We start from the raw sequence: 24,415 nt of genomic DNA on the forward strand, positions 1-24,415 counted from the left end.
CTTGACCTGACTTGAACCATTTCATTCAAAACTGAACCACTTGTTTCTAAAATTAAATTCCATCATGAGGAAAACGTTTCTGCTGTTGGCATTGGTCAGTGAGCTAAGAAAGTTGTCCTATTGTGAAAGAAATGAGCTTACAGCAGTGTGTGTAGCCTGATAGAAAGGGTGTTTATGAAGTTAATCTCTGTACTGTTTGTACATATTTATCTTCGCAGCAGTCCTATTAGGAATATTATCCATGCTCAGAAAAAATATATATTTTGAATTCTTTGGAGAAATTGTTATAGCTCTAAAGGAAACTGAGGGTGCTGAGGAACTGTTAAATTAGGAATTGTTAATGGCTATTATAAAACAATTAACAGTAAGAAATCATGGACTTGGCCGGAGGCATTTGGTTTCTGAAGCAAATCCAAAGGGTTCCTGGGATCCCTTCTGCTGATTCCTCAGGATTTCACCACAATGAAGAGAGGACTTCCCATTTCATTCCTTAATATTTTAGAATTGAAGAGAAATGCTGTTAATAGTAAGTAAATGACACTGACAGAATAATTTCTTCAAACTGAGATGAAAGCTTCAGTTGTTCACTTAAAGAGAGTATAGTTGATCAAGACTTTTTTAGAGAGAAGACTAATAAAACTGGAAATTAAGACAAGATATCTCTTTGTTTCTCTCTTAGAGCAGCTGTTTTGCAGTAAATACATGTGTTAATTATATGATATTGCTGCAGCCATAACAGTGAAATCATTCCAGTCTGTTTTATGTTGCTTAGAGAAGTTGAAAATACATTATTCTTAAACTCAATCCGAAAAAAAATGTGAATATAATGATTAGAAGGCATTCCAGCTATCTTTTAGAGTTATTTTTAAGAGAGATGCTGCTCAAGATTCTTTTTTTTAACCAAATCTAATTCATGTAGTGTTGGTTTTCACTTTCCATGTAAAATAAGATTCATGTGCATTTAGATAGACAATGAACAGTAATATATCCCTGATTAGCATTGCCATGCACTGAGTTGTTACTTGTTGCATCAAACAGCATGTGTAGGTATTTACCTCTGGATAATCAGGGCTGAAGTAAGTAAGCCTTGAGTGTGAATACTCCTAAATTATTTCAGGTATAATGCAAGCCTTGCTCACCATGGTATGTTGGAATACCTGGGGCATTTGTACTGAATTCAGTATTTCAGGGTGTTCTACAGTAGTGCTTCCTTGGGATCATCTCAAGTAGATCAGTGTTAATGATCAAACTCATGAGAAATTCCCCTTTTTACCTCATTGCTCTAAGTTGTATCTATTCCTGTGGTGCACCAGCGTGACCCATGTTGAAATTGTGAAGGTAGAAGCCGGTGCCAAATGTCTGGGGGTTTGTGCATCTGTAAGGTAAACCATAACTATATATCCAGAGTATATTTCAGCATCTCCCAAGGAAACAACAAGCTAGTGTGCTCTGCACTTGTGTGACTTGCCAAGCATTGCCATGGAGTCAGAAGGCTTTCTAATTCCTTATCCTTCCAGAAGAAAGATGAATGCTACGGTTGCATCCTTCCTGTGACTCAGTGGGGGAGCATGCTTTCCAGCTGTGATGCCTGATACAAATTTTGTAGACATGGGGCAGTGATGGCACTAGTACTTGAGCAGAGCAATTGAGGTCCTGCATATTAAGTGAGGTCTTCTGGCCTCTCTGAGGATGAGTAAGGTAAAGATGCTGAAGTTCAGGAATTAATAATGGCTAAGGTATCTGTTGTTGGTCCAAAAACAGGCTGTTTTTTTTGGTTTTGTTTTTTTTAATCAGGGCTTAGGTTCAAGTATCTGAAACTAGAGGAGCTTATGGATTTTACTGGAAGAGTTGTTTGTTTTAGGGGGGTTGGCTTTTTGTTTTACTGATGTGTGTCTGTGAAAGAAATAAAGTTTTGGCAACATCTTGTAGTGTAACTGGGGACTTACAGTCCATCAGAGAGGCCTATTCCATGCTCATAAGTAATATATTTTTTGAACATAGTGTTATCAGGTATTGTTTATGAATTTTCATTGATTGTTGACTTTCTCTGCTTATATCAGCCAGAGAGAGCTTAACACACATGATATTTAACCTGCTCCCTGAACATTTAAAGTATATCCAAAAGAGGACCTGAGAAGCTACAGGCCCATTAGTCTTATTCCAGTCCCTGGAACAAGTTCTCCTAGAAACCTGCAAGCCAAAGGAAGCAGGTGGTTGGGACAAGCCAATGCAGGTTTACTGAGGGCAAACGATGCCAGTGTGCTGCTGTACGATGAAGGCAAACAGGATCCTGGGCTGCATCCATGGGGACATTGATCATCCCACTCAGGAATGTCAGGCCATACCCAGCTGTGTGTAGCTCTTGTCCCCAAATTCAACAGAGATGCAGGGAGAGGGGAGAGCGCCTGAAGGCATGATGAGAACCCACCCTGTGAGGAAACACCGAAGGGGTTTGGTTTTTTCTCCATGGGGAGGAGAAGGCTGACATTTTTCCAGTACTCAGGGAGGAGGAGGGAGGCTCTCATGGTACATGGATGGTGCCACATTGGAGAGGACAGGGACAGCTGGTGCAAGGGGCCTTGAGGGAGGTTTCATTTTAATATAAGAAAGAAATACTTTACTGATGCATGTAGTGGAGTCCCTTCTCTTACTAGAAGTTTTCAAGATGTAACTGGACAGGATGCTGGATAATCTTATTGTGGCTTCTTTCCCCCCATTAAATGGACCAGATGATCTTTCAGGGGTTCTTCCAGCCTGGGCTGGTCTATGATTCTGTGGTCCTATACTGAACATTCAACCATGCTTATTGAGTTAAGGTGAAAGCTAATGGTCTGCACTCTGTCACCTTCATCTCAGTCTTGACACCTTGTAGGACTGGGCTGTTAGCTTGGTATTGATCTCAGCATAGCACAGCCTGATAGGGACAGACCCTTTCTGTGATGGGCATTTCCTTAGCACTGTGCACATAAACCTGAGCACATCTGCTCAGTCTCTGCTGCCCCTGTCCTGGTGCACTGGACCTGAGGGGTCTGCTAGCCTGCACTTCTGCCAGGGTCCCAGCACAAGCTCCACACAGAGCTCAGCGTGGTTTTCGTAAATGAGAGAGATTTAATGATGAAACTCTAGACCTAAAGCAGTCAAGTGACAAGTTTAAACTACCATATATTCAAATCCCAGATTATCAAAAAGGTAAATTCACTGCATTAGCCTATTTATCCCAGTGATTACTGGTACTTAGAAGTGAATTGAATGCAAAGTATCTTCCTAACAAAAAAGACCCTTAGAATATGTCACTGTGCATTCCAGTCTGTAACTTTAAATTAGAAGTAGTGCTTCAAAGTTATTTTATTGTTCCTGCTGATCACTAAGTACAGCATTTTAAAATATGACTACATTTTCAGCAGTAATTCACTTACTTTGAATAAGCTGTACGTTCATGAGGCTGTAGGTTTGCATTCATTATTGTTTCAGGATAAACAAAGCCCTTATTCTTCGAGCAGGATATTTGGTATTTTGTCTGAGGCCCTTTAATTTTTGCACTTTTACATTTTTTTTTCATGGAACTACTCGCTCTTTCAGTAAAGGTGGTGTTTGTGGTTACACCACATCTGTTTCCTGTTGTAGCCTATATTCTCAGTGTGATTTGCAGTATTCAGAATGGCCTCAGAATGTGAAACTCACACCACATTGTGGTTAAAAGCAGCATAAACCTCTGGAGACACTGCCTCGTAGCAGCTGAAGGTGGGTTTATTGTGTGTGGGATTCTGTGGGGCTTCCCTGTGAGGAGCCTGATCCATGTGGAGCTGGGGAAGGGGAAAGAATCCAGAAAGGATTATAGCCTGGGACTTGGTTGTTGTCTGTGTTTGACTATGCGAAAAGATGATGCTGAAATCCCTTGAAACTGGTTGTTAAGTGATTGTTCCTTTTTGCTTTATTCTTCTTGTATGTATCAGCCCTACATCCCTTGGCTCTTCCCTTCTGCCTTACAGCAGGCTGTTTGAGTCTGTAGCCAGTGGCTGTAATTCTATTGAAATCACCCAACATGCAGCAAAGTCAGTGCAGACAACATGGTGCCATGGAAATTATATATATATATATATATATATATAATGGTAATGGTAGCTGGCTGCTACTATATATGTGTGTGTATATATATATATATATATATATATATATGTGTGTATCAGGTAAAATTGCAGTGGGAGCAGAGTGGCAGGTATATGAAAGTACTTTCAGAAAGGTGCATGTTTTGTCTAGGAGATGTAAGGCTGTCTTTCAAAATAGCCTTTATGTGTCAAACCAAAAATTAATTAAAAGCAGATACTTAATCCTTAAGTCCCTTCTCTTTTCCTGAACTCTTTTCAGTACAGGGGGAAGCTGATTTGAACAGCTCTTAAAGTCTGCCAAAGAAAGTTCATCTCACACCACACACCTTCCAACTAATTTTCTTTGCCAGTAGTTAAGCACTCCCTTAAATAGAGAATTTTATTTATTTTATGAGGCAAAAAATGTAATTTTAGAAAATGCTAGTTTATGATGGTGATGTTTTATTTCTTATTACTGTGTGGTTTTAGTTGGTTCACTTTTCAACATCCTTCCATTCTGTGTATCTTCTTGGTCTGCTCAGCAAGCACTAATTGCCATGTATTAATTAGTTGCAAACAAATGGCTTATCTCTGTAGTTTAAGGGGGAAGGGGAAACAAGTCACCACAGACAAGTCATCTATTTTTCAGATAAATGTGCATTAGTGCATTTGTAAAAGCATGCTGTATATTCTGCTGGACTAAAGGGCTTTGGTGAGCTAATTCCATAAAGTAATTCTGACTTTTCTTCAAAAGTAAATATAGAGTTTATTCCTACAATATTCAGCATCCCTTTAGGGAAATGTGCACATAAAGATTCAGTTCCTATTTTAATATACTGAGAGTAAGTGCCAAAATGTTGGGAGGTTTGACAAGATATAGTTTTAAGGAGAAATTTAGTTCTTGTGAAGGTTATAGCATTTCTTCCACTTTTTAAAGAGAATTTATAAAGATTTTATTATACTGTGTCCTGGGAAAGGTGTGTGTTTCAGTTCCATTTCTCTATTCCTTTCCTCTCTTCTCATATGTGCCTGGGTAGGAGTTGCTCCAAACTAGCCTTTACATTTCTTGTGATCTGGAAAGATGTGGCCACCAGCTATCATCAGTCTAGTCTGAGGTACTAAACCAGTTGATCCTGAAGGTTGTCATTGCATAAATCTTTGGGTTTGAGCCATGGGAAGGATGGGAAGCCATACAGATTTGTTTGTGGTTATCTCAATTCCATAAGTGAGAGAGATTTGAAAACAGTGGTTTAATAAACCACCCCTTTTCCAGTCATTTACTTAGAACATGCTTGGGTGGTGGGAAGGATGCTGTAATGTTTCAGGGATTAGCATGCTGCCTTGGATTTTATGAATCGCATTGTTTCTGAAAGTTTTTATATTAAGGTTGGTTGGGGGTTTTTCCCTGCTTTTGGAAGGGTGGTATACATACTGTAAACTTCAGCTATGGCCTTGAAACAAGTAGAAATATTTCAGAAGGATTTTTTTTCTGAAAAATTGCAGCACTGAACCATTTTTAAGCTTGGCTTAAAACACGGGACTCTTTACTCCTGTCAGTATGGTACATTTAATAATAATACTTGGTGTTCATGAGGCCCTCATTCACTTGAACAAGCATACATATGTTTAATTAATCCTTTCAGTGCCTCACTGAGGAAGTTAGGTATTACTCCTTTTTAGCAGCAGAGAAAAATGACATAGTAAATTCAAGTGTCTTGATCAAAGGCATGCAATTATTTACAGACTACGGCTGTTCCTTATAGTAAAAAAAATTACTGTACTTAATTTTGAAGAATGTAAAACTGGTTCCTTATTCAGACTGGGGAATATAAATATACTCTGTAGATCTTCTTCACTGTTTGCCTCCCAGTATTTGTGTGGGGTCTCCTCTTAAGGCTCTCTGTAATATGGGCAAAGCTCACTTGGGAGGGACTGTGGACTAGAAGATGCTAAGCCAGAACTTCTTTCAGGCATTATAAACTTGAAGGCATTATAAATTTGCCTTCAAGAACTTCAAGAATTTGCCTTCAGAACTTCTTTCAGGCATTATAAACTGAAGGCATTATAAATTTGCCTTCATTTGTGTAAAACACAGTGACTCCTCTTTAAAACTAAATTCATGTCAGAAATGAGAGAGTCATAACAGGAGTAACTATTATTACATAATAATAGTTGCTGAAGCAAAGGTAACGAGTGTTGTGTCTAATTCCACATTACGATCTGGTTACAAGACTAACCTTCTAAATAAGGCTTTTAGAATAAGTACCTGTTAATAAAGAGTCTCTTCTTTCTTATTAGGGTGCTGTGTAACATTGATAGCATTATAATGCATAGGAGATTATTTTTTAATTTGAAGTCTGAGCATGGAGCAGCTAATTTGTTAATCTGCCAAACAGTGGCAGGTTTATTCTATGTATCTAAAAAGTTGGTCTATATTCATAGGTCATGAATGCTGATGGAACTGGCAGGAGAGTGCTGGTGGAGGACAAGCTGCCTCATATATTTGGATTCACTCTGTTGGGAGACTACATTTACTGGACAGACTGGCAGAGGCGCAGCATTGAGCGCGTGCACAAGTGCACAGCAGAGAGAGAGATCATCATCGATCAGCTGCCCGATCTGATGGGCCTGAAAGCCACCAACGTCCACCAGATCATCGGTGAGTGCTCTGCTAATCAGCCAAGGCACAATGGGATAGAAAATGCCAGCAGTGCTGTACTGCAGAGTTTTAGAAATGGGCAGAATTCAGTCCTATGACATGATTACTGAAGGCTGTAGCTTGGGTTAGGTCTTCTGTGAGGAGCTTCAGTTCTGTAGCTTGGAAGAATATCAAGCTGAACGTGTGCTCCCAGTATGCAAAAGCTAAGAATGAGCCAGTTTTAGTCCATTCAGTAGTTTTTACATTAATATTAGAAAATTATCTTTAAAAATACCTAGAAGTACTTCCTCCCCTGTAGCGTCTGTGGTGCAAAAAAGCAGCATCTAGCTTTAAATGCACTGGTGGCAGTATAATTGTAGCCTCACAGAACTCATCAGTACCTGAGTGTCCTGCTGTGTGGATAAGGCTTGCAGCTTCTCGCTGCCATGTCTGGATTGTACTGCAGGAAAGGAGTGAAATGTAGTTGATATGTATCTTTGGGTGGCTGATGCCCCAAGGTACCATGTTTTGAATGCAGCCCTCTTTCCAATTGAACTCCTTAGTGCCAATTGAACTCCTTAGTGCCAAGCCTCTCTTAGTTCAATTTCCAGCATGTGCAGGTACATAAGTGAGTATTGCAAAGAGCTGCTTCGCTTGCATCCTGGAGAGACCATTGAATGGATGTGAAAATAGCTCTGCAATTTTTTTACCTGCAGGAATGCAAGGAATTATGTAGCTGGACCAGTGTATTGTAAAAGGCAGCAGAACATACACTTACCATGCATTCAGTGCTTGGGATCATCAGTAGCTGTTGAAGCCCAGATCCCTTTCCCTAGTGCTGGGTTTATTTCTTGGCATAAGGTAAACAATCACTGGCTTTCCAGCTGAGGAGAGTAAGGTCTGTCTAAAGGATTACAGGAAATGAATGAAAAATTATTTGGTCAGAGAATACAAGGAGAAAAACTGCATGCTTGCTTGGAGGACTCATAGTGTGGCTGATGCATGGGAGGACTAGCTTCACCTTTCACCTGCAGTCAGTTTGCAATGGTTGCTTTTCCTCTCGCTGCCTGCTTAGGTACAAACCCCTGTGCAGAAGACAACGGCGGCTGCAGCCACCTGTGTCTGTACCGACCACAAGGCCTTCGCTGCGCCTGCCCCATCGGCCTGGAGCTCATCAGTGACATGAAGACCTGCATCGTGCCTGAGGCTTTCCTGCTCTTCTCCAGGAGAGCAGACATCAGGCGCATCTCCCTTGAAACCAACAATAACAACGTTGCTATTCCGCTCACTGGAGTCAAGGAAGCTTCTGCTCTGGATTTTGATGTGACAGACAATCGCATTTACTGGACTGACATTTCACTGAAGGTACAGATTTAGTCCATGTTTGCTATTAAGCTGCTACATGCTCCTTGAGATCTTTAAGAGTAGGTTGATTAATGGGGTTTACAAAATTCAAGGGATATGTAAAAGAGTTTAGTTTTTACATTTTCTGCTACTGACTTGAGACATGTGCCAACAATAACTTACGAATTTTTGCAATTGGAGAATCATAGTAGTTAAAAACACAGCATTTAAATGAATCTGCCAGAGGTGACTTGGCTGAACTCCCTAAGCATGATATTCTTATGAGCTGAGTAAGTGATACATGTGAAGACTCATCTATAAACTGCCCTGCTATGTGCTGTCACAAACTGGCATAATTAGCAGGTTGTGTTCAAACTAGGAAGTAAACCAAAATCAGGGATTTGTTAACTTCTGATTGGTTGTGAGTTTGAGGAGTGTATGCAGATAGAAATATTGAGGACATGGAAAGGTAGCCCCTGTTTGCCAAAAGAATTCTGTACTATTCTAACATTTTCAGGCTTATCAGGGAATGCCTAAACTCTAATATTATTATTATGGAATTCTGGCTGTATCTGCTATCACAAGCTCATCCCGATGGCAGCATAAAATGAATAAAAGTCCAAGAAGAGATTGTGCTTAGTGGAATTAAATTTAGCCATCAGTACTGAAGCTACTGAGCTCATCAGTCGTTTGGTTGTTTTCTTCTATCTGCACTTTTGTTTCATTAGGCTGCTTTAAATAGTGTTCCATGCTATAACATTGATGCTTTTGTATAGTCCTGGGAGAGCCAAAATATTTCCCCCTCGAAGTTGGCACTGAGTTATTAAGGTCACTTTGTCATGTAGATGCTTAATTCAACCAGACTAGTTATCCCATTTATTTCCCCAGTGAAATGCTATTGTAATTGACACAGAATACATTCACAGAGCGCAGTAAATCATTACTTCTGAATAGCAGCATTGTTTGCTTTGCAAATAAGTCGCATATTGTAAGATCCTCTTTCCTATGAGATGTCTAAAATCTGAAAGTGTTTAAAATTCAACAAAGAAAACAAGCAGCCCAGTGACAGACTGGTAAGTTTTCTAATTTGCCTGTGTATCTTTGTATCCCTGCAGACCATCAGCAGAGCGTTTATGAATGGCAGCGCGCTGGAACACGTCGTGGAGTTCGGCTTGGATTATCCCGAGGGCATGGCTGTGGACTGGCTGGGGAAGAACTTGTACTGGGCTGACACTGGCACCAACCGGATCGAGGTGTCCAAGCTGGACGGGCAGCACCGCCAGGTGCTCGTGTGGAAAGATCTCGACAGTCCCCGGGCACTGGCACTCGACCCTGCTGAGGGGTAACCTGCTGATTTCATTCTGGGTTTATGAACTGTGAAAAACAACATTGTAATGCTTCCTCTAGGGCATGGTAGAGGACGCTGTCTGTAAACCCTGAGAGAACTGAGCTGGGGAATACAACCTGGTAATTTAGAGAAATATGCTCTTAATGTCCTGAATAATCATTAAAAATACTAAAAAGAAAAAAAAATCAGAGCAGCTCATTAGAAAGGGATTTATATTTAGTTTTTTAATTAACCACAGAATCAAAGTAGTTTTATGTTTATGGAATTCATTAATCAGAAAAGGACTATAGCATTGAAAAGAATATATTTATCGTTTTAGAAATTAGGATTCTTTTTATCACAAGTTAGGGTCCAATAAAGGTATTAAATGATTTAATTTGAGGGTGGGAGAGCAAAGTTTATAGTCTGAGCAAAAGGAAGGTATTTATTTCTTCAGATAAGGAAACCTTTTAGTTTGTACAGACAAGGGAAGAGGGACAGAAAAGGAGTGGAAACAATTATATTCACCTATGCCCCGAATGAAAGATTTTTCTGAGAAGAAACTTCTCAGTTTTATTGAAGGGTAATAGCAAAAGCAGGGCAATAAACAGGGAGAGGGAGGAAGGAATGGGGCAAGTCAAGCTAACTATTCAGCTTCTGAACTAGCTCTTCTACCCTGAAACACTCACTTCACAATAACTAATTACTGCAAAAACTTTTTGAGGTATACCAATATTGCATTATTTTTCAAATGAAGGAACTTCATTTACAAGGGTTACAACCTTGTCACAGTTCCCAGTCACACTGTGAGAGCTACAGCAAGGCAGAGAACTTGAAACACATTCTTTCTGCTTTATTTCAACAAGGGGGTGGCAATGGTCACCTCCAGTGGGATCCTAGATTGGATTCAGCCCTGATGTGCCTGGGGTTGCCTAGATGAGAATTCCACATCAGATTCTTAGATCCAGTTACTTATTTGTAACAAAAGGCTGCTATGGATGATGCTGTTTTTACACTGGAAGTAGGTTTTTCCCAAGGATTATCATCATTCAGTGCTTTATCTCTTCACCACATATCAGAAAAAAAATTGCTTGGGTCAGAATGCCCCTTTTTCCTTACAGCAATAGTATAGCTGTATACTTATATATGTATGTATACTTGTATAAATATACATACAGTATAGTTGTACTTTAAATGGAAGTTTTCAAGGCATTGCTGCCATGGGGGCAATTCTAACACTTGGCTCCATGTTGTGTCCAATTTGCAAAATTTATACACAAAGTATCTGCCTAATTTTTAAGAAAAATTTGCAAGTATTCCTGGGGTCTAATGAATTTCTCCCCATTGATCATCAGTTTCTGAAACAACCTTTCCTATTGTGCAGTTGGTTGGCACTGAAAGATTTCCCAAGGGCTTGTTACTAGAGTTATTAAAACCCAAAGGCATAAATATTGGATAGCTGCCTCTCACTTTTATTTTTGAATGGTATCGGCTTCATATTTTGGAAGTGACTAACTTCCAAATATATAATATACAAATATACATCCTACTCTACTGTGCAGTGCCTAAAGAAAATGTAAACATGTGCACGTCTGTCCTTCTTCCAAACGAGGCATAAGCTGGCATGGGAGTGTGTAATAATTGTATTTTTGCTCCAGTGGAAATGCCATAAGTTTTGTGTGCCTTGGCTGAGATGTAATAACTTGTGTACATGGCTGGTTGACTTAGTTGTGTAGACATGAGTAGTGGCACCTATTAACAAAAGTACCCTGCAGATCTATCTTTTTGTGTTCCTTCATTTGAGAGACAACTAACTAGAAACAGAAGATAAGTGCTCTGCAAAAACACCCTGCTAAATAACCAGGTCTAAATGAAGGTGCCTGACTGCCAGCCTCTGCCTCTTAAATGACATGCATGGATAAGTTACTAGCAAAGTGCTGTCACACAGAACTTGCTGGTGAAAATCCAGGTCCAAGTGGGAAAAAATAATCTTGGAAGCATTTTGAGGAAACTTGACTCACTTTCTTGCCTACACTTTGGACAAAAAAACCAACCTAATTTAGCACAATGGGTCTAAATAAATGCTTGAATTTACAGCTCTTCTTTTTCTCGTATGCTTTCTAAGGATTTTTGTTTTGGTTTTCCTCTTGGGTTCTCTTGGATTGAATGCAATTCTTTTTCTTTCTTCTGTTCATTTAATCAGGTTCATGTACTGGACTGAGTGGGGTGGCAAGCCAAAGATTGACAGAGCTGCTATGGATGGCAGTGAGAGGACCACGCTGGTCCCAAACGTGGGACGTGCTAACGGGCTGACCATTGACTACGCCAAGAGGCGCCTGTACTGGACCGACCTGGACACCAACCTGATAGAGTCCTCCAACATGTTAGGTGAGCCCCAGAGCCCTGGGCAGCATCCCGAGGGCAACGCTGCTTTTTGCAGCTCCCTCGTGGCAAATTGTGGCTTAAATAATGCAAAGATACACATCATAAGACAAAAATAAAATTTCCCGAACCCGCATGCCTTTAATGTTTGCTTCTACGATTCATGTTCATGGGACACTGTGGTTAGCAAGGCCTCGATTTTCTTGTGATTGGGTTGCTCAGAAAGTTAAAATTACACAAGGTGTACGTATTTCCATATATATGTAGGACAAAGATGTCATCTTGCAGTGTTTTGGAGAGTCTTGTTTTGCCACTCTCAAGAGCACTAGAAAATACAAAACAAAGGTAGAAAGAAAGTCAACAAGAAGATAACAACATCTTATTCAACATGCAATTTAATACAATTTGGTTTTATATCTTTGTTAGTATCCTCAGGCATTTTCTCCCCCTGTATTCTGCATGTTAAGCACCTTTTCCTGGCTAGTGCTTATCAGCAGGAGAGTTCTCTTGTGCTGAGGTCTGTGATGATTTTATAAACTGGTTATTGCAGCTAAATGGAGGTGGAATGTTTTATTCTTTCACTGTTCCAGAGTATTGTGTACGACCAAGGCTCTCTCAGATTTGCACAGTACCTTGTTTTAACTTCTTAGCACCCACAGGAGTGAACTGCCTTGTTTTATGCTAAATTATTCAGATTAGCATTAACAATAGCCAATATTTAAGCATTAATAATTAGCCAGTATTTAATGCTAAAGGAGTTAGTCTGCTTTAAACAGTTTGCTTGCGGTAGTGGAACAAAGCTAGAAAAAGATCAAAACAGGAAAATGCAATATGGGAATTACGTGTGATAGAAAAGCTTTTCTTCAGCTTCTCAAATATTTTGGTGTGCTGTGGAGGCCTGCTCCATGTTACCCTCTGAAATGTGGGACTGGAAACAGCATTAGAGCTTCTTTTTCCCTGTGCCTGTGGCTGGTGACAGCAGAGTGTGGGGCTGTGCATCCTTGACTTCTGTATGCAAAGAGGGAATGACTTTGTGCTTCATAATCTCCTGTTCATTTTGTGTGGCTACACAGCAGGAGGTACCATGGTAAGGAAGTGGTTGATAAAACAGTTGAAATAATTTCCCCCTGCCGTGTCCTGCTCCTTAAGATCTCTTAACATTTCCATGGTATATACAATTAGCTGTTCCCTGTCCTGACTTTCTGGCTGCTCTGGAATGTTGTGACATTCCAGAGACAAGTTATTTTAGCCTTGTACATTTAATTTTTCTCATAATGCAATGTAGTATTTCATTAAGCTCATAGCAATTTTCTTTTTATAAGCAGTGGGAAAAGTGTGGTGCAAGAAATGCTCAACTGGAAATACAGTGTCACTACCCTGCATTAGATTGAGAGGCATCCTGTCAGTTTTGGGAAGGAGGGAAAGGACAGAATCTTTCTGAGAACCTGATAATTTTCTAAATTGAAATTTTTTATTCAGTAAACTACTTTTTTTCTGTGAATAGCAAGCAGGATGAGCACATTTCTGTGATAGACTCTGAGATTCCTTTTGACTACTGTACATTACTTTGTAATTGACTCTTGGAATGATGAAATATAACTTTAAAGTAATTGTGTGGTGACCTTTCTGGGCAGGGGACTTGTTCAACGGTACAGTTACAGTTACACAGGCACAACAGCTTGTGCCCGTGTAACTCCACTTGTCTCTCCCTTCTTTTTGGATGCAGGCCTGGACCGTGAGATCATAGCTGATGATTTGCCTCACCCCTTTGGCCTGACCCAGTACCAGGATTACATTTACTGGACAGACTGGAGCCGGCGCAGCATCGAACGGGCCAACAAGACCAGCGGCCAGAACCGAACCATCATCCAGGGCCACCTGGATTACGTGATGGACATCCTGGTCTTCCACTCCTCCCGGCAGGCGGGCTGGAACGAGTGTGCCTCCAGCAATGGGCACTGCTCTCACCTGTGCCTGGCAGTGCCCGTGGGAGGCTTTGTCTGTGGCTGCCCAGCTCACTATTCCTTGAACTCCGACAACAGGACCTGCAGTGGTAAGCCAGAGGGAATGAACAGGAAATGCAGGAGCACATGAGCTTAGTAACCCGTTCCAGCATTGTACTTGGAGGAAAGAAGAGTTTTACAGTTCTCCAGTAGCAATATCTTACTGAGTTTTAAGACAACATAGGATGTTGAAAGCAAAAAAAAAACCCCAAAACCTAGCAACATACCAATATCTTAATTAAATAAGAAAAATGTTAGTGAACTTTTCCAGTGGCTCGGCTACATTTGTGTCAACACAAAAGCTAAAAATGTTTTGGTTCTGTGTCTCTGTCAGACCCTCTTCAAGTGTTTACTTGCTTGTTTATCTCTCTGCTTATGTATTCCTAGTCTTTCCTGGCATAAAGTGTATGTGATACTTTAGTCTGGATTCTAGACTTTGTGCAGCTTTTATGGGGTCAGGATTTCATTCTGTACTAGCTGTGTTTGCTGGCTCATGAGATGCTGAGGTGGGCCACTCTCAGACCTCTACAAGTGTTTTTCCTCAGTGAGGAGGGGTTGGACTCCATAGCTTCCCCAGCAGTCTGGTTCCTGATCTCAGTGCAGCCAAGCCCCATTTTTCTTTATTGTTGTGCAGAATACAAACCGCAAGGCCCCTCAGGCTGTATGTAATTAGTTTCTAAGCAAATAATTTATCCATCTCTCAATAACTGGCTGCAGTGAAGCTCTCATAATTTTGGCAGCAGCTCTGGATGGCTGATTTCCACTGGTGTCATTCACATTAGTCAGTGGGTGAAGAGATTCCTGGTACAGAGAGACAGATTGTATCTCATCCGCATTATGCACGAGTAGAGACATCCAACTGTTGTCTTAAAGCCAAAGGCTGGGCAGATTGTTGCACAAATGCCACCTCATGGCATTTTTTGAAAACCATGCTTTTCAAAAAACTGTGCTTTTCTACTCCCCGTGTGTTCTGTACTTCTCCTCTCCTTTTTTTCTTACAATGGCCCCTTGCATGACAGCTGGATTCTTGCATCCTGGTACTTTCACATGTTTGTGCAAGTTAGAGGCACAGCTGGCATCTCTCTGATAGTGACCGTCATCTTCTAGGTGGAGGAATTTGACTTTCAGTGAAAAAAAAGTGGCAGAATGATCAAAGGTCATGTTTTTCTTGTGAAAATGCTCCTGGAAACAGGGCAAGGAGCAAAATAGAGGAAATACATTGCGAGCAAATAGAACCATTTCCCCATGGTACAGTTCAGGGCTCTTTGTGTGGTATTAAGAGTTTTCCTCTGCTATATTCAAACCTGGGAAATTTCCAGCTTCTCATTTGTAGCTAATTGGAGATTTAGGCCTCTCTGCGTGTAATTTAATTCCTTTTTTTGGACACTATAATTGGAGCAAGAATTGTTTTAACTTTCTTTTGCCTTTATTACTTGCTTATGTACCTCCTGAACATTATTAGTCCAGGCCCTGTCTAGAGGTCCTCCCTTCCAGAATACCCTGCTCATGCATGCATAGGTTCTTTTAATTATACTCTGGTGAGATCTCTTCAGACCTACCACGTGTCATGAAGTTGGAAGGCAGGGTTACACAGGAGACATACTCAATGCACTCCATTTGCCTGCTGCCAAAAATACAGTTAAAATATGTGACTATTGGGAGGGAGAATGATGAAAACTGGAAAGGGATTTCTGAAATTGGTACTGTTTCAGAGATGTGGAGTCTCAAGGGGAGAAATTCTGCTGTTGCTTTTTATAACGAGCCATCAATTCAAAGTTGTAAGCCAGGCAGTCTTAGAAAGTGAGAGGGTATCTTTGGGGAAGAGTAGAAATAATTTTAGGTGCTTACATGTTTACCTGCATTGTTTTACCTTCAGTTTTTTCCCTTTCCATTTCTATCATAATTTCTTGGTAAGAATTTTGATGTTTCTGAATCCATTATTTTGCTGTACACATTCATATAAACTTGTCTTTGCTTTATTTTTTTTGTGCTTTCTTACATGGTTTAGAGCTAAGTAGGAGGCAGCTTAAATTATTGGAGAAGTGCTTGGAGGGAAATAGAGATTTTCCAGAAAGCAAAAATACCTTGCAATTAGGCCTGATTGTTATAGGATGTTGGGAGAGAGTGTTGGTTTCCAAGGAAACTCCTCCCTGCCTTTTTTTTCCCAGCAGTCAGAATAGCTGTTCAAAGCATATGCTAAAATAACAAAGCAAGGTGATGATGTTCTCTAGGAGACTTTTGCTTCCTCCCCTTTCCCAGGTGCTGCATTACCTGTTTTACAGGCTGGAAAATGAATGCAGTGTCCCACTGCTAATCTCTCTACAGGCTTGGGCTGTAGAGAATTGATTGTACAAACTTCAGGGAGGCTTCAAGCTGCATTTCTGGCAATTTGCTCTTGTACCATCTTGCACAGCAGTGGCTTCAGGTAGAGCATTATTGAAAAGAACCCTCTGAAAAAGGAAAATGCTTTCACTGCCTTCTCTGATTTCTGGCCCAATTATGTAACACAGGGGTAATTTTTCTCAGTGATGTATTAAATGCTTTGTGTACTTCCTGTAAGTTACAGCTGGTAAACTACAGCTGTATGGGGTGTTGAAGTCTTACCTTCTGCTCCTTGCTGGCATTTCTAATTACAAAGAACAAACATTTGTCCAGGAAATTTTTGCAGGGCAGAATATCAGGTTTCTTTTTCTCATTGCAGGTCATCATTCCCAGATAACCACCTAGAAATAGTAAAGATACATAGCTTTGAGAAGAGCAAATGCATTTTTCTCCAAAAACACAGCCTCGCACACAGTTAAGAAATTTTCCTGTGAATTAGTTGTTTCATTCCAGTACAGGTAGAAAAAGGATTTGTAGGAACAGGACTGAACCACTGTCAATCTCTTTTCCCTGAAACATCTAAATAAGGAAGCAGTGCTGGCTTTTTCTTACCTTCCTCTGCAAGTAGAAGTGCACTTAGCAAAGGGTTCAACTTCAGTATAGTGGAGCTGCATTTTCTTGAGACCCCTTTGGAAAGAAAATGGACAGTTCTTTGAGAGGCATAATTGACCATTCTTCTTTGAGATGCTTTTGACAGAAGTCTTCGCATTCACAAATCGTGCCACTTTAAAAATCTGATCTTTGCCTATCACATTCACATACAGACATTTACAGTAGAAAGAGTAAATTTGAAGGGCTTTTTGTACTCATCAGAGATTGAGATTGTTATGTTTTGATTTTTTGTTTGGTTTTGGCAAAGGAAGAGGGAAAAGGGGAATGAAATAAATGTCTGGTTATGGATTGTAGTTGTCATTCTTAAACATAAAAATGCCCAGTTTTATTGCCATGTGTAACCCTTTCAACCTTTTTTTCTTTTTTTAACCCGTCCAGCTCCTACCACCTTTCTGTTGTTCAGCCAGAAGAACGCCATCAATCGCATGGTGATAGACGAGCAGCAGAGCCCAGATATCATCCTGCCCATCCACAGCCTGCGCAACGTGCGCGCCATTGACTACGACCCCCTGGACAAGCAGCTCTACTGGATTGACTCCCGGCAGAACATCATCCGCAAGGCACAGGAAGATGGCAGCCAGGTATCCCGAGGGGGTGGAACTGCTGAACACTGGGCACGCCTGTGCCAAACAATGACTGCTTGTATGGGGATCATTAGATGCACAGACTTCCCCGTAGGTTACTGTCCCTTGGCAAAACAACTGCCATCTGGAGTTTTCTGGAGTCCTCACTCAGTAAATCTGGGAGGTGCAGCAATGAATAAAACATGGAAAACCAAGGCCAGCTTGAGCATACTGTTGTTCCCAGCACATTATTTGCTCAACACTGTCTTTTGTGTGGAAGCTGTTTGAAGCCCATATTTGAGATATGAAACATGGAAGGGAAGGTTCTCGGGAGAAACAGGGGGTGTGACAAAGGTGAGCAGAGTGCAGGGGTAGATTCTCTGAAACGAGGAGGCTGGAACTGTGTGAGCAACCTGCTGTGTCTGGAGCCTCCCAGGTTCTGGAGCAGATAGGAAGAGAGATGTTGTAAGTCACAGGGGCTTGGAGTGACTAGACTGAACCTGTAAAAGATGTAGCAGGCTTAGGAAAATGTATTTGACTGGAGAATACAGAGAAAGTAGAGTAGGGTAGAAGGCAAAAGGCAATACAGGCTGTGGTGGTTCAACCCTGGCTGGAGGCCAGACACCCACCCAAACCACCCTGTCACTTCCCTCCTCAGCTGGACAGGGGAGACAAGATACAGCAAAAGGCTCATGAGTTGGGATAAGGGATTGCAGTCTGTTCATCACACTTTGTTCTGCCACTGTTTCCTCCTCATGGAGAGGAGTCTTTTCCCTGCTCCAGTGTGGGGTCACTCCCACCAGAGATAGTCTTCCATGAACTTCTGCCTCCAAAATGAGTCCTTCCTATGGGCTTTGTTTGCTTCATGAACTGCTTCAGTGTGAGTCCTTCCCATGGGGTGCTGTCCCTCAGGAACAGGCCCTGGGCCCCTCACACGGTCACATGTCCTACCACAAAACCTGCTCCAGTGTGGGCTCTTCTCCCCATGGGGTTTCCCATGGGGTCACAGCCTCCTTTGGGCATCCCCCTGCTCCATCAAGGGCTCCTCCAGGGGCTGCAGTGGATCTCTGCACCCCCGTGCCCTCCTTTGGCTGCAGGGTCACAGGGCAATCCTGGAGCAGCTCTTGCCCCTCCTTCCTCACTGCCCTTGCTGTTTGCAGGGCTGTTCCTCTCACATATTCTCATTGCACTCTTCTCTGACTGCAATTGCTTCTGCCCAATAACATTTTTTCCTCTTAAATATGTTATCCCAGAGGTGTTACCAGCATCCCTGATTGGCCCAGCCTTGGCCGGTGGTGGGACCATCCTGGATTTGGTGGCATTGGCTCTGCTGGGCATGGGGGAACTTCCAGCACCTTCTCAGAGAACCCATCCCCACTCCCAACCAAAACCTGGCCATACAAACCCAATATGCAAGCTTAGTGAGGTTAACTGTGACCAGTGACTGCTTTTTCGATTTTGCATTTTAAAATAGATCTTTTCTTCCTGATTTTTTGGATGTGGGATGAGCGAGAAACTAAGACGAGCAACACAACACAAGAGAGGTGCTATATTCAGCTGAATTTTAAGAGTGTGGTTTCTGGTGGTGGGTGTGGTAGTAGTTGGATCCTGCTGTATGCCCTTCAGCCTCAACTCTTAATTTAGCAATGCTTTTAATTTTGGAATATCTAAATAATACCCAAAACTAGTCAAAGCCACCATGTTTTTGCCAGCTTCAGCAGAATAAACAAATGGAAGACTTGCAGGCACACCATTTCATAGAGGTGACAAGCCAAATAAAGTTAGGCAAATTTTCTGGTGAAGTTTAATTTGGGGATGAGAGTGTAGAGGCTGCTCACTTCATAACCATGGCTTCCAAAATGTTTACGTAGGCCATGTTTACTGATTTTATTAATCCTCTTCAGAATTTTAGAAAAGTCCATGAAATATGTTGATGAGGTTGCTTCTAAAAGTAATAATAATTTAAAAAAAAGAAGAAAAAGGCATGCTAACTCCAGAAGTCTAGACCAGTAGAAGGCAAGACCTTGAACTAGGAAGGTGTTAGCTGGAAATGCTCTGAAGTCAGTGTTGAACACTAGCTGATGTCCTTTCCATCTTTGGCAGAGCTGCCTTCCATTCACTAACCTCCCTCATGTCCTCCAGCTGAGATGGCAGCAATGGTGGAGAAGAATGAGGCCAGCGTTTCAAGAGCTGTCTGGCCTCACTTTGCCTTTGTTTTTCTCTGCTCAACTGCAGCTTTGGGAATTAGTGGTGGTACATTTCTATTGTAGAGTGTTAAATGTGCTGGGTTTGGGTCTATCCAAACTGAACCCTTGAGTTGTCAAAAAAGTAGAGGAAATAGAGGAGCTTACTCTGGACCTTGAGCACAGAGACAATTTGGACTTACTGGTCAAACTTGCAAAGTCTTACAAGCTGCAGTCAGCTTGTGTGATTGCCACTACAGCAAACCATCAGGACTGTCTCTATTTTATCAAAGGCGTTGGTGTAGCAACAGAACCTGGGTCTCTCCTTACTTTATGCTAATATTTTGGCTGTCTCCTTTTTCTGAGCAATAGTTAGACATGGTGCATCCATAGCATATAAAGTTATTCACATTAGATTAAGATTAAATGTCCTCCTGTGTGTTGTTTCTCTTTCCTTTGCAGAGCCTCACTGTTGTGACAAGTCCAGTTCCCAATCAGAACCTGGATATGCAGCCCTACGACCTGAGCATTGACATCTACAGCCGCTACATCTACTGGACCTGTGAGGCCACCAACGTCATCAACGTGACTCGCCTGGATGGGAGACCCATGGGAGTGGTGCTCAAGGGGGATCAGGATAGGCCCAGAGCCATTGTGGTGAATCCAGAGAAAGGGTATGTGGGAAAATCCAGGCCCAGGGTTTTGAGAATCAAGCTGTTTTCTTGCTGCAGCTTGTTTTCTGTTTGGCAGAATGAAAAACAACTTTGACATTTGTTAAGATGTCTCGGATTTATAGCAAAAATGTGGAAAGATCAAATGAACCTTTTTTTTCCTCTAATCATTCCTGTTCCAGATACATGTATTTCACCAACCTCCAGGAGAGATCTCCTAAAATTGAGAGAGCAGCATTGGATGGAACTGAGCGAGAAGTCCTTTTTTTCAGTGGTTTGAGCAAGCCCATCGCCTTAGCTGTTGACAGCCAGCTGGGCAAGTTGTTCTGGGCTGACTCAGATCTGCGCAGAATTGAAAGCAGTGACCTTTCAGGTAGAGTAGCACCTTAATTCAGTGACTCATTTGTGTGGTGTGGGTGTGGGGGAATGCAGAGAAAGGTGTCATCTTTTCCTTCCTACTATAAACAGTCTGTACTATGATTCTAATCACTCCCTGAATTCCCAGCCAGGGAATGTGCATGATTCATGCAGCGTGTCTTTACGGTTTCATGACTCTGTGATTTGCATTATTAATTGCTACACATGCTACTTACTTTGGTTTCTCACTGCAAAACCTTGGTGTAGTTTCCCAAAGTCAGTTGACAAATAGCAGCAGTTTTGGAAAGGGGAGAAAAAGAGTTGTTTTTAAAGGCATTGCTTTTGGTGCAGTAATCAGTCAATCAGAGGAAAATTCCCTGTTAGTGGAAAAATATGTCCTGCAGAGTTGAAGCAGCAGGTGTCCAGGTTACTTTTGTACCTGTCATATGGGGTGAAAAGATGTGAGAAGGATAGAGAAGATGTAACATCTCTCTGTCGTCAAAAGACAAAAACTTCCCTCTTCCAGCTGTGGAATTCTCTTTGCTTGCTCCCCAAGATTGGTTATGCTGCTCGTCTGACCTCCTCTATGAGTTCATTCAGCCCATTTAACAATAACCTAACAACATTATACAGAAAAAGACAAATAGAGAATGGTGTTCTGTTGGCTTGGAAAGCTGCATTGGTTCAGGAAAGAGTCCAGCAAGCAACCAGAAGTGGAGCAAGAGAAGAGAGGAAAATTATATGGTCCAGATTGGGTAAGAAAGACAAATGTCTTTCATTTACTAGCCTAATCTAGCAAACTGCTGGGATCAGCTCAGCTGCCTCATGTAGCATCAGTACTAATTTGTGATACAGATTGGGCTGGATGTTGTTGCTGGAAGTGAGAGCTGAAAACATAAAAGGAGTTATGACAGCTTGCAGTAATGTTTGTGGTAATGTCATCCACTTATGACATGGTACCTTCATTCAAAGTAGCAGCATGTAACCCTGTTGACACCACTTGGATTTTCAGCCTTTCGTTAAGTTCCTAGAATAAGCTTTTGGTTTGGAAAACATTTTGTTTTTCCTAGATGGTTGGAATTAAAGCTCAGAAAGACAGTATTTTTTTTCAGTGGTGTGTCACTGGAAGATTCAGGGTCACTACTGAACCGTGATAACATGATTGTTTACTGTTTTAAAATGCAAGACACAACCTGAGTTAGTAAATTATTAAAGAACAAAAAAAAAAAAAAAAAAGTGCTGTGGTGTTGCTTGGTACGTTCCAAGCTGTCCCAGATCCAGGGTTTGCATGAGTAGAGTAACAGGCAGGAGAATATTACACGTGCTTTATTTCTCTATTTGTCTCTTCTCTGCCTGAAATTAGGACATCAGACAAGGAGATGGGTCTAAATTCTAATTTAGTCTAGGTTTAATGATTCAGCTTTTTTTTTTTTTTTCTTTAAAGATGTGGCTGTTGGATCACCAATGTTATGCAGTAAAAGTTTTTACTTTACAAACCATATTTCAAAGAGCACGAAGAAAAAACCATTCCAAAACCTCCCTTGCTTTTTGGCATTTGCACCACAAATAGATTGCTATAATCACCACGATAAATTGCTAACTGCTGCGATGCATTCCTGTGCTTAGGAATGCTGATTAATAAGCTCTTTTGACCAGCAGAGTAATTTTTCTGCATGTTAGCTTCTTAAAAACATTCAGTCTATTCAGTCTCTTGCTCTGTCAATTCTGTAGATTCCAGTACCCATAAAGACAAGGACAGCTAGGATGCCTTTTATGTGATGTAGTCCTTTTCCTCCCTGTCCTTCAGGCAAGAGTTAGGACTTGGTTATTCTGCCCAAATGGGAGATCCTATTGAAGTTAACCAGATTCTTCACATGATTAAGGGGTTGTTTATGAAAAGATGACTGGAATTAGCTCCCTACCATGGAAACTATTTGGAAATTAGTTCTTCTATTCCAGAATAATTAGTGTGATTTGGAAATGTCTAATGATTCTGGAATTAAGTAATTTTTATTTGGAAATAGAATGAGCTCTGGGTGTGTCTTGATTTTTGTATTTATTTGGTTGGTTTTAAGTCTTTTTGTAAATGGTATTGCTGGAAAGGGGATGGTGATGCCAGGAGACAAAGCTCTTCTTAATCATGTCTCCCTTTCATCTGACATTCCCAATAAAGGAGACTAGCACCCTGATGAGTCAGCTTTGGGTTTCATTGTTGGTTTATGGAAGAAGGGATTTAATGTCTCAGTTTAGTCAGAAATAGTCAGTTACACTTGGTCACAAATATTAAAAAGAAAGATTAAGACATTAAGGGAATGAAAATATTAAGCTTCAGAGCTTTAGGAACATACTGCAAAATGCCATGCTGATTGATGTGGGCATGGCAGAGCAGGGCATGTACAGACTCCATTTGGGTAGGTCAAGGTTTTAGCTTTTGTATTCCTTTCTGTCTTCCTTGCATTTTGCCCTGTTCTCAGCTTAACTTTATTTCTCAAGATGCAGGTTTCTGTTTCTTACCTTTTCCTGACAGAATTAGTCATGTTATTGGAGTTTATAATAGATGGTTGCAGTTATTTAGGTTGACTTACATCACTCTGTCTATTAATTTCTACATCAGTCTGGGTATAACCTCCTTCAGAATTCACCAACGTATTTTCTTAATCAGATCATTGCTGGTGTTGCTCCAAAGTGGTGGTAAGAGCCCAGCCTAGCTGAATTGAATTCCCATGTTTTCCTTCAGGTTTTAACACTTAGTAAATGTTTGGAAGGTTACTTGACTTCTGAGAGCTCTGTGCATTTAGTGAAAAGGAGAGAAATACAATTTTCATATCTCAATTTGTTTCTAAGTCATCATCATTGACATAATGTTGATTAAATTCTCAACAAGCAAAAAACCCTTTTGTGCTACTAAACAAAGCAGAGAGGGATAGAATTTATTCAAAGTATCAAATAAGTGCATGTGTCTTCTGTCCTGTAAGGAGATCTTGTGTGGCTAAGGTAGATTTTTTTCCCCTGGTATTCAGTTATTCCAGTATATTTGTACAGAACAAAAATATAAAAACTTTGAGCAAATCATTCTATGGATGAACAATGTAAAGCTATTGTTTGCTGTAGTAGAAGTGAAAAATAAGCACAGCAGTGAGCTCAGATATCAGAAATACCGGGATTTAGAGGGAAATTTTCAAGCTTTAGCTTGGTTTATGTGATCCTGTTTCAGCTTCTCAAAATTGAAGCAGATTCCGTGTGCTTCACAAGTAATTTTTGCTCATAATCTGATCAACTCACTGAATATTTGACTGTTAATGACCACGTCATTGTGTTAAATAAAGGAAGCATGGATTAAGCCTCCCTCCTGAGCCCTCAGGTTTTGACTAACATTTTTCTTCTGTGTGAGTTACAAAGTCTTCACTGTCTTCAGACAGACTTCAGTGCTACCTTTAAAACAACTGTGTTCTGCTCGTGTGGAGAGTTAACCATGAAATGTGACAGTCGCTCTTGACTGTATTTAATGCCAGAAAATCTGGCATAGAAATCAACAACCACTCTTCAGAGGTGTAAGTCCCCTTGTCTGCTCCTGGTGATTGCCAGAGGAACTCAGGAAATTAGGTCTTTGCTAGAAAGAAAGGAGCATTCCCAATTTAGCACTAATAGCTTAGTGAAGGTAACGTAGCTGAAAGAAAAGAACGTGAGGAAATCAGAAGTGTTAATCTCATCATTCATGTGAGAAGTCCTGAATTACCCTGCTTTCACTTGGAATTTATCTTGTATGGGTTAGCTGAAGCCAATAATCCATCTTATTCCCCGTTGTATGGCAAGACAAAGCAATTAATCTCTCAAAAAGGAAAAGAAGAATGAAAAGAGCTACTGATTT

At 40.9% G+C, this 24,415-nt stretch overlaps 1 protein-coding gene across 4 annotated transcripts in view; it reads left to right on the forward strand.

Annotated features, from left to right (window-relative positions):
• LRP6 (LDL receptor related protein 6) overlaps positions 1-24,415 on the forward strand; it is a 118,108-nt gene that overhangs the window by 79,166 nt on the left and 14,527 nt on the right. For all 4 annotated transcript variants that reach the window (XM_038153022.1, XM_038153023.1, XM_038153021.1 and 1 more), the window contains 8 exons: positions 6,528-6,744; positions 7,799-8,088; positions 9,183-9,409; positions 11,598-11,782; positions 13,503-13,829; positions 17,152-17,354; positions 19,982-20,193; positions 20,373-20,563. In XM_038153022.1, the coding sequence (XP_038008950.1) occupies positions 6,528-6,744; positions 7,799-8,088; positions 9,183-9,409; positions 11,598-11,782; positions 13,503-13,829; positions 17,152-17,354; positions 19,982-20,193; positions 20,373-20,563 (1,852 nt within the window). The remainder of the gene's footprint in view (positions 1-6,527; positions 6,745-7,798; positions 8,089-9,182; positions 9,410-11,597; positions 11,783-13,502; positions 13,830-17,151; positions 17,355-19,981; positions 20,194-20,372; positions 20,564-24,415) is intronic.

The sequence above is a fragment of the Motacilla alba genome, chromosome 1A (assembly GCF_015832195.1).
Source record: "Motacilla alba alba isolate MOTALB_02 chromosome 1A, Motacilla_alba_V1.0_pri, whole genome shotgun sequence".
NCBI classification, from domain to species: Eukaryota; Metazoa; Chordata; class Aves; order Passeriformes; family Motacillidae; genus Motacilla; species Motacilla alba.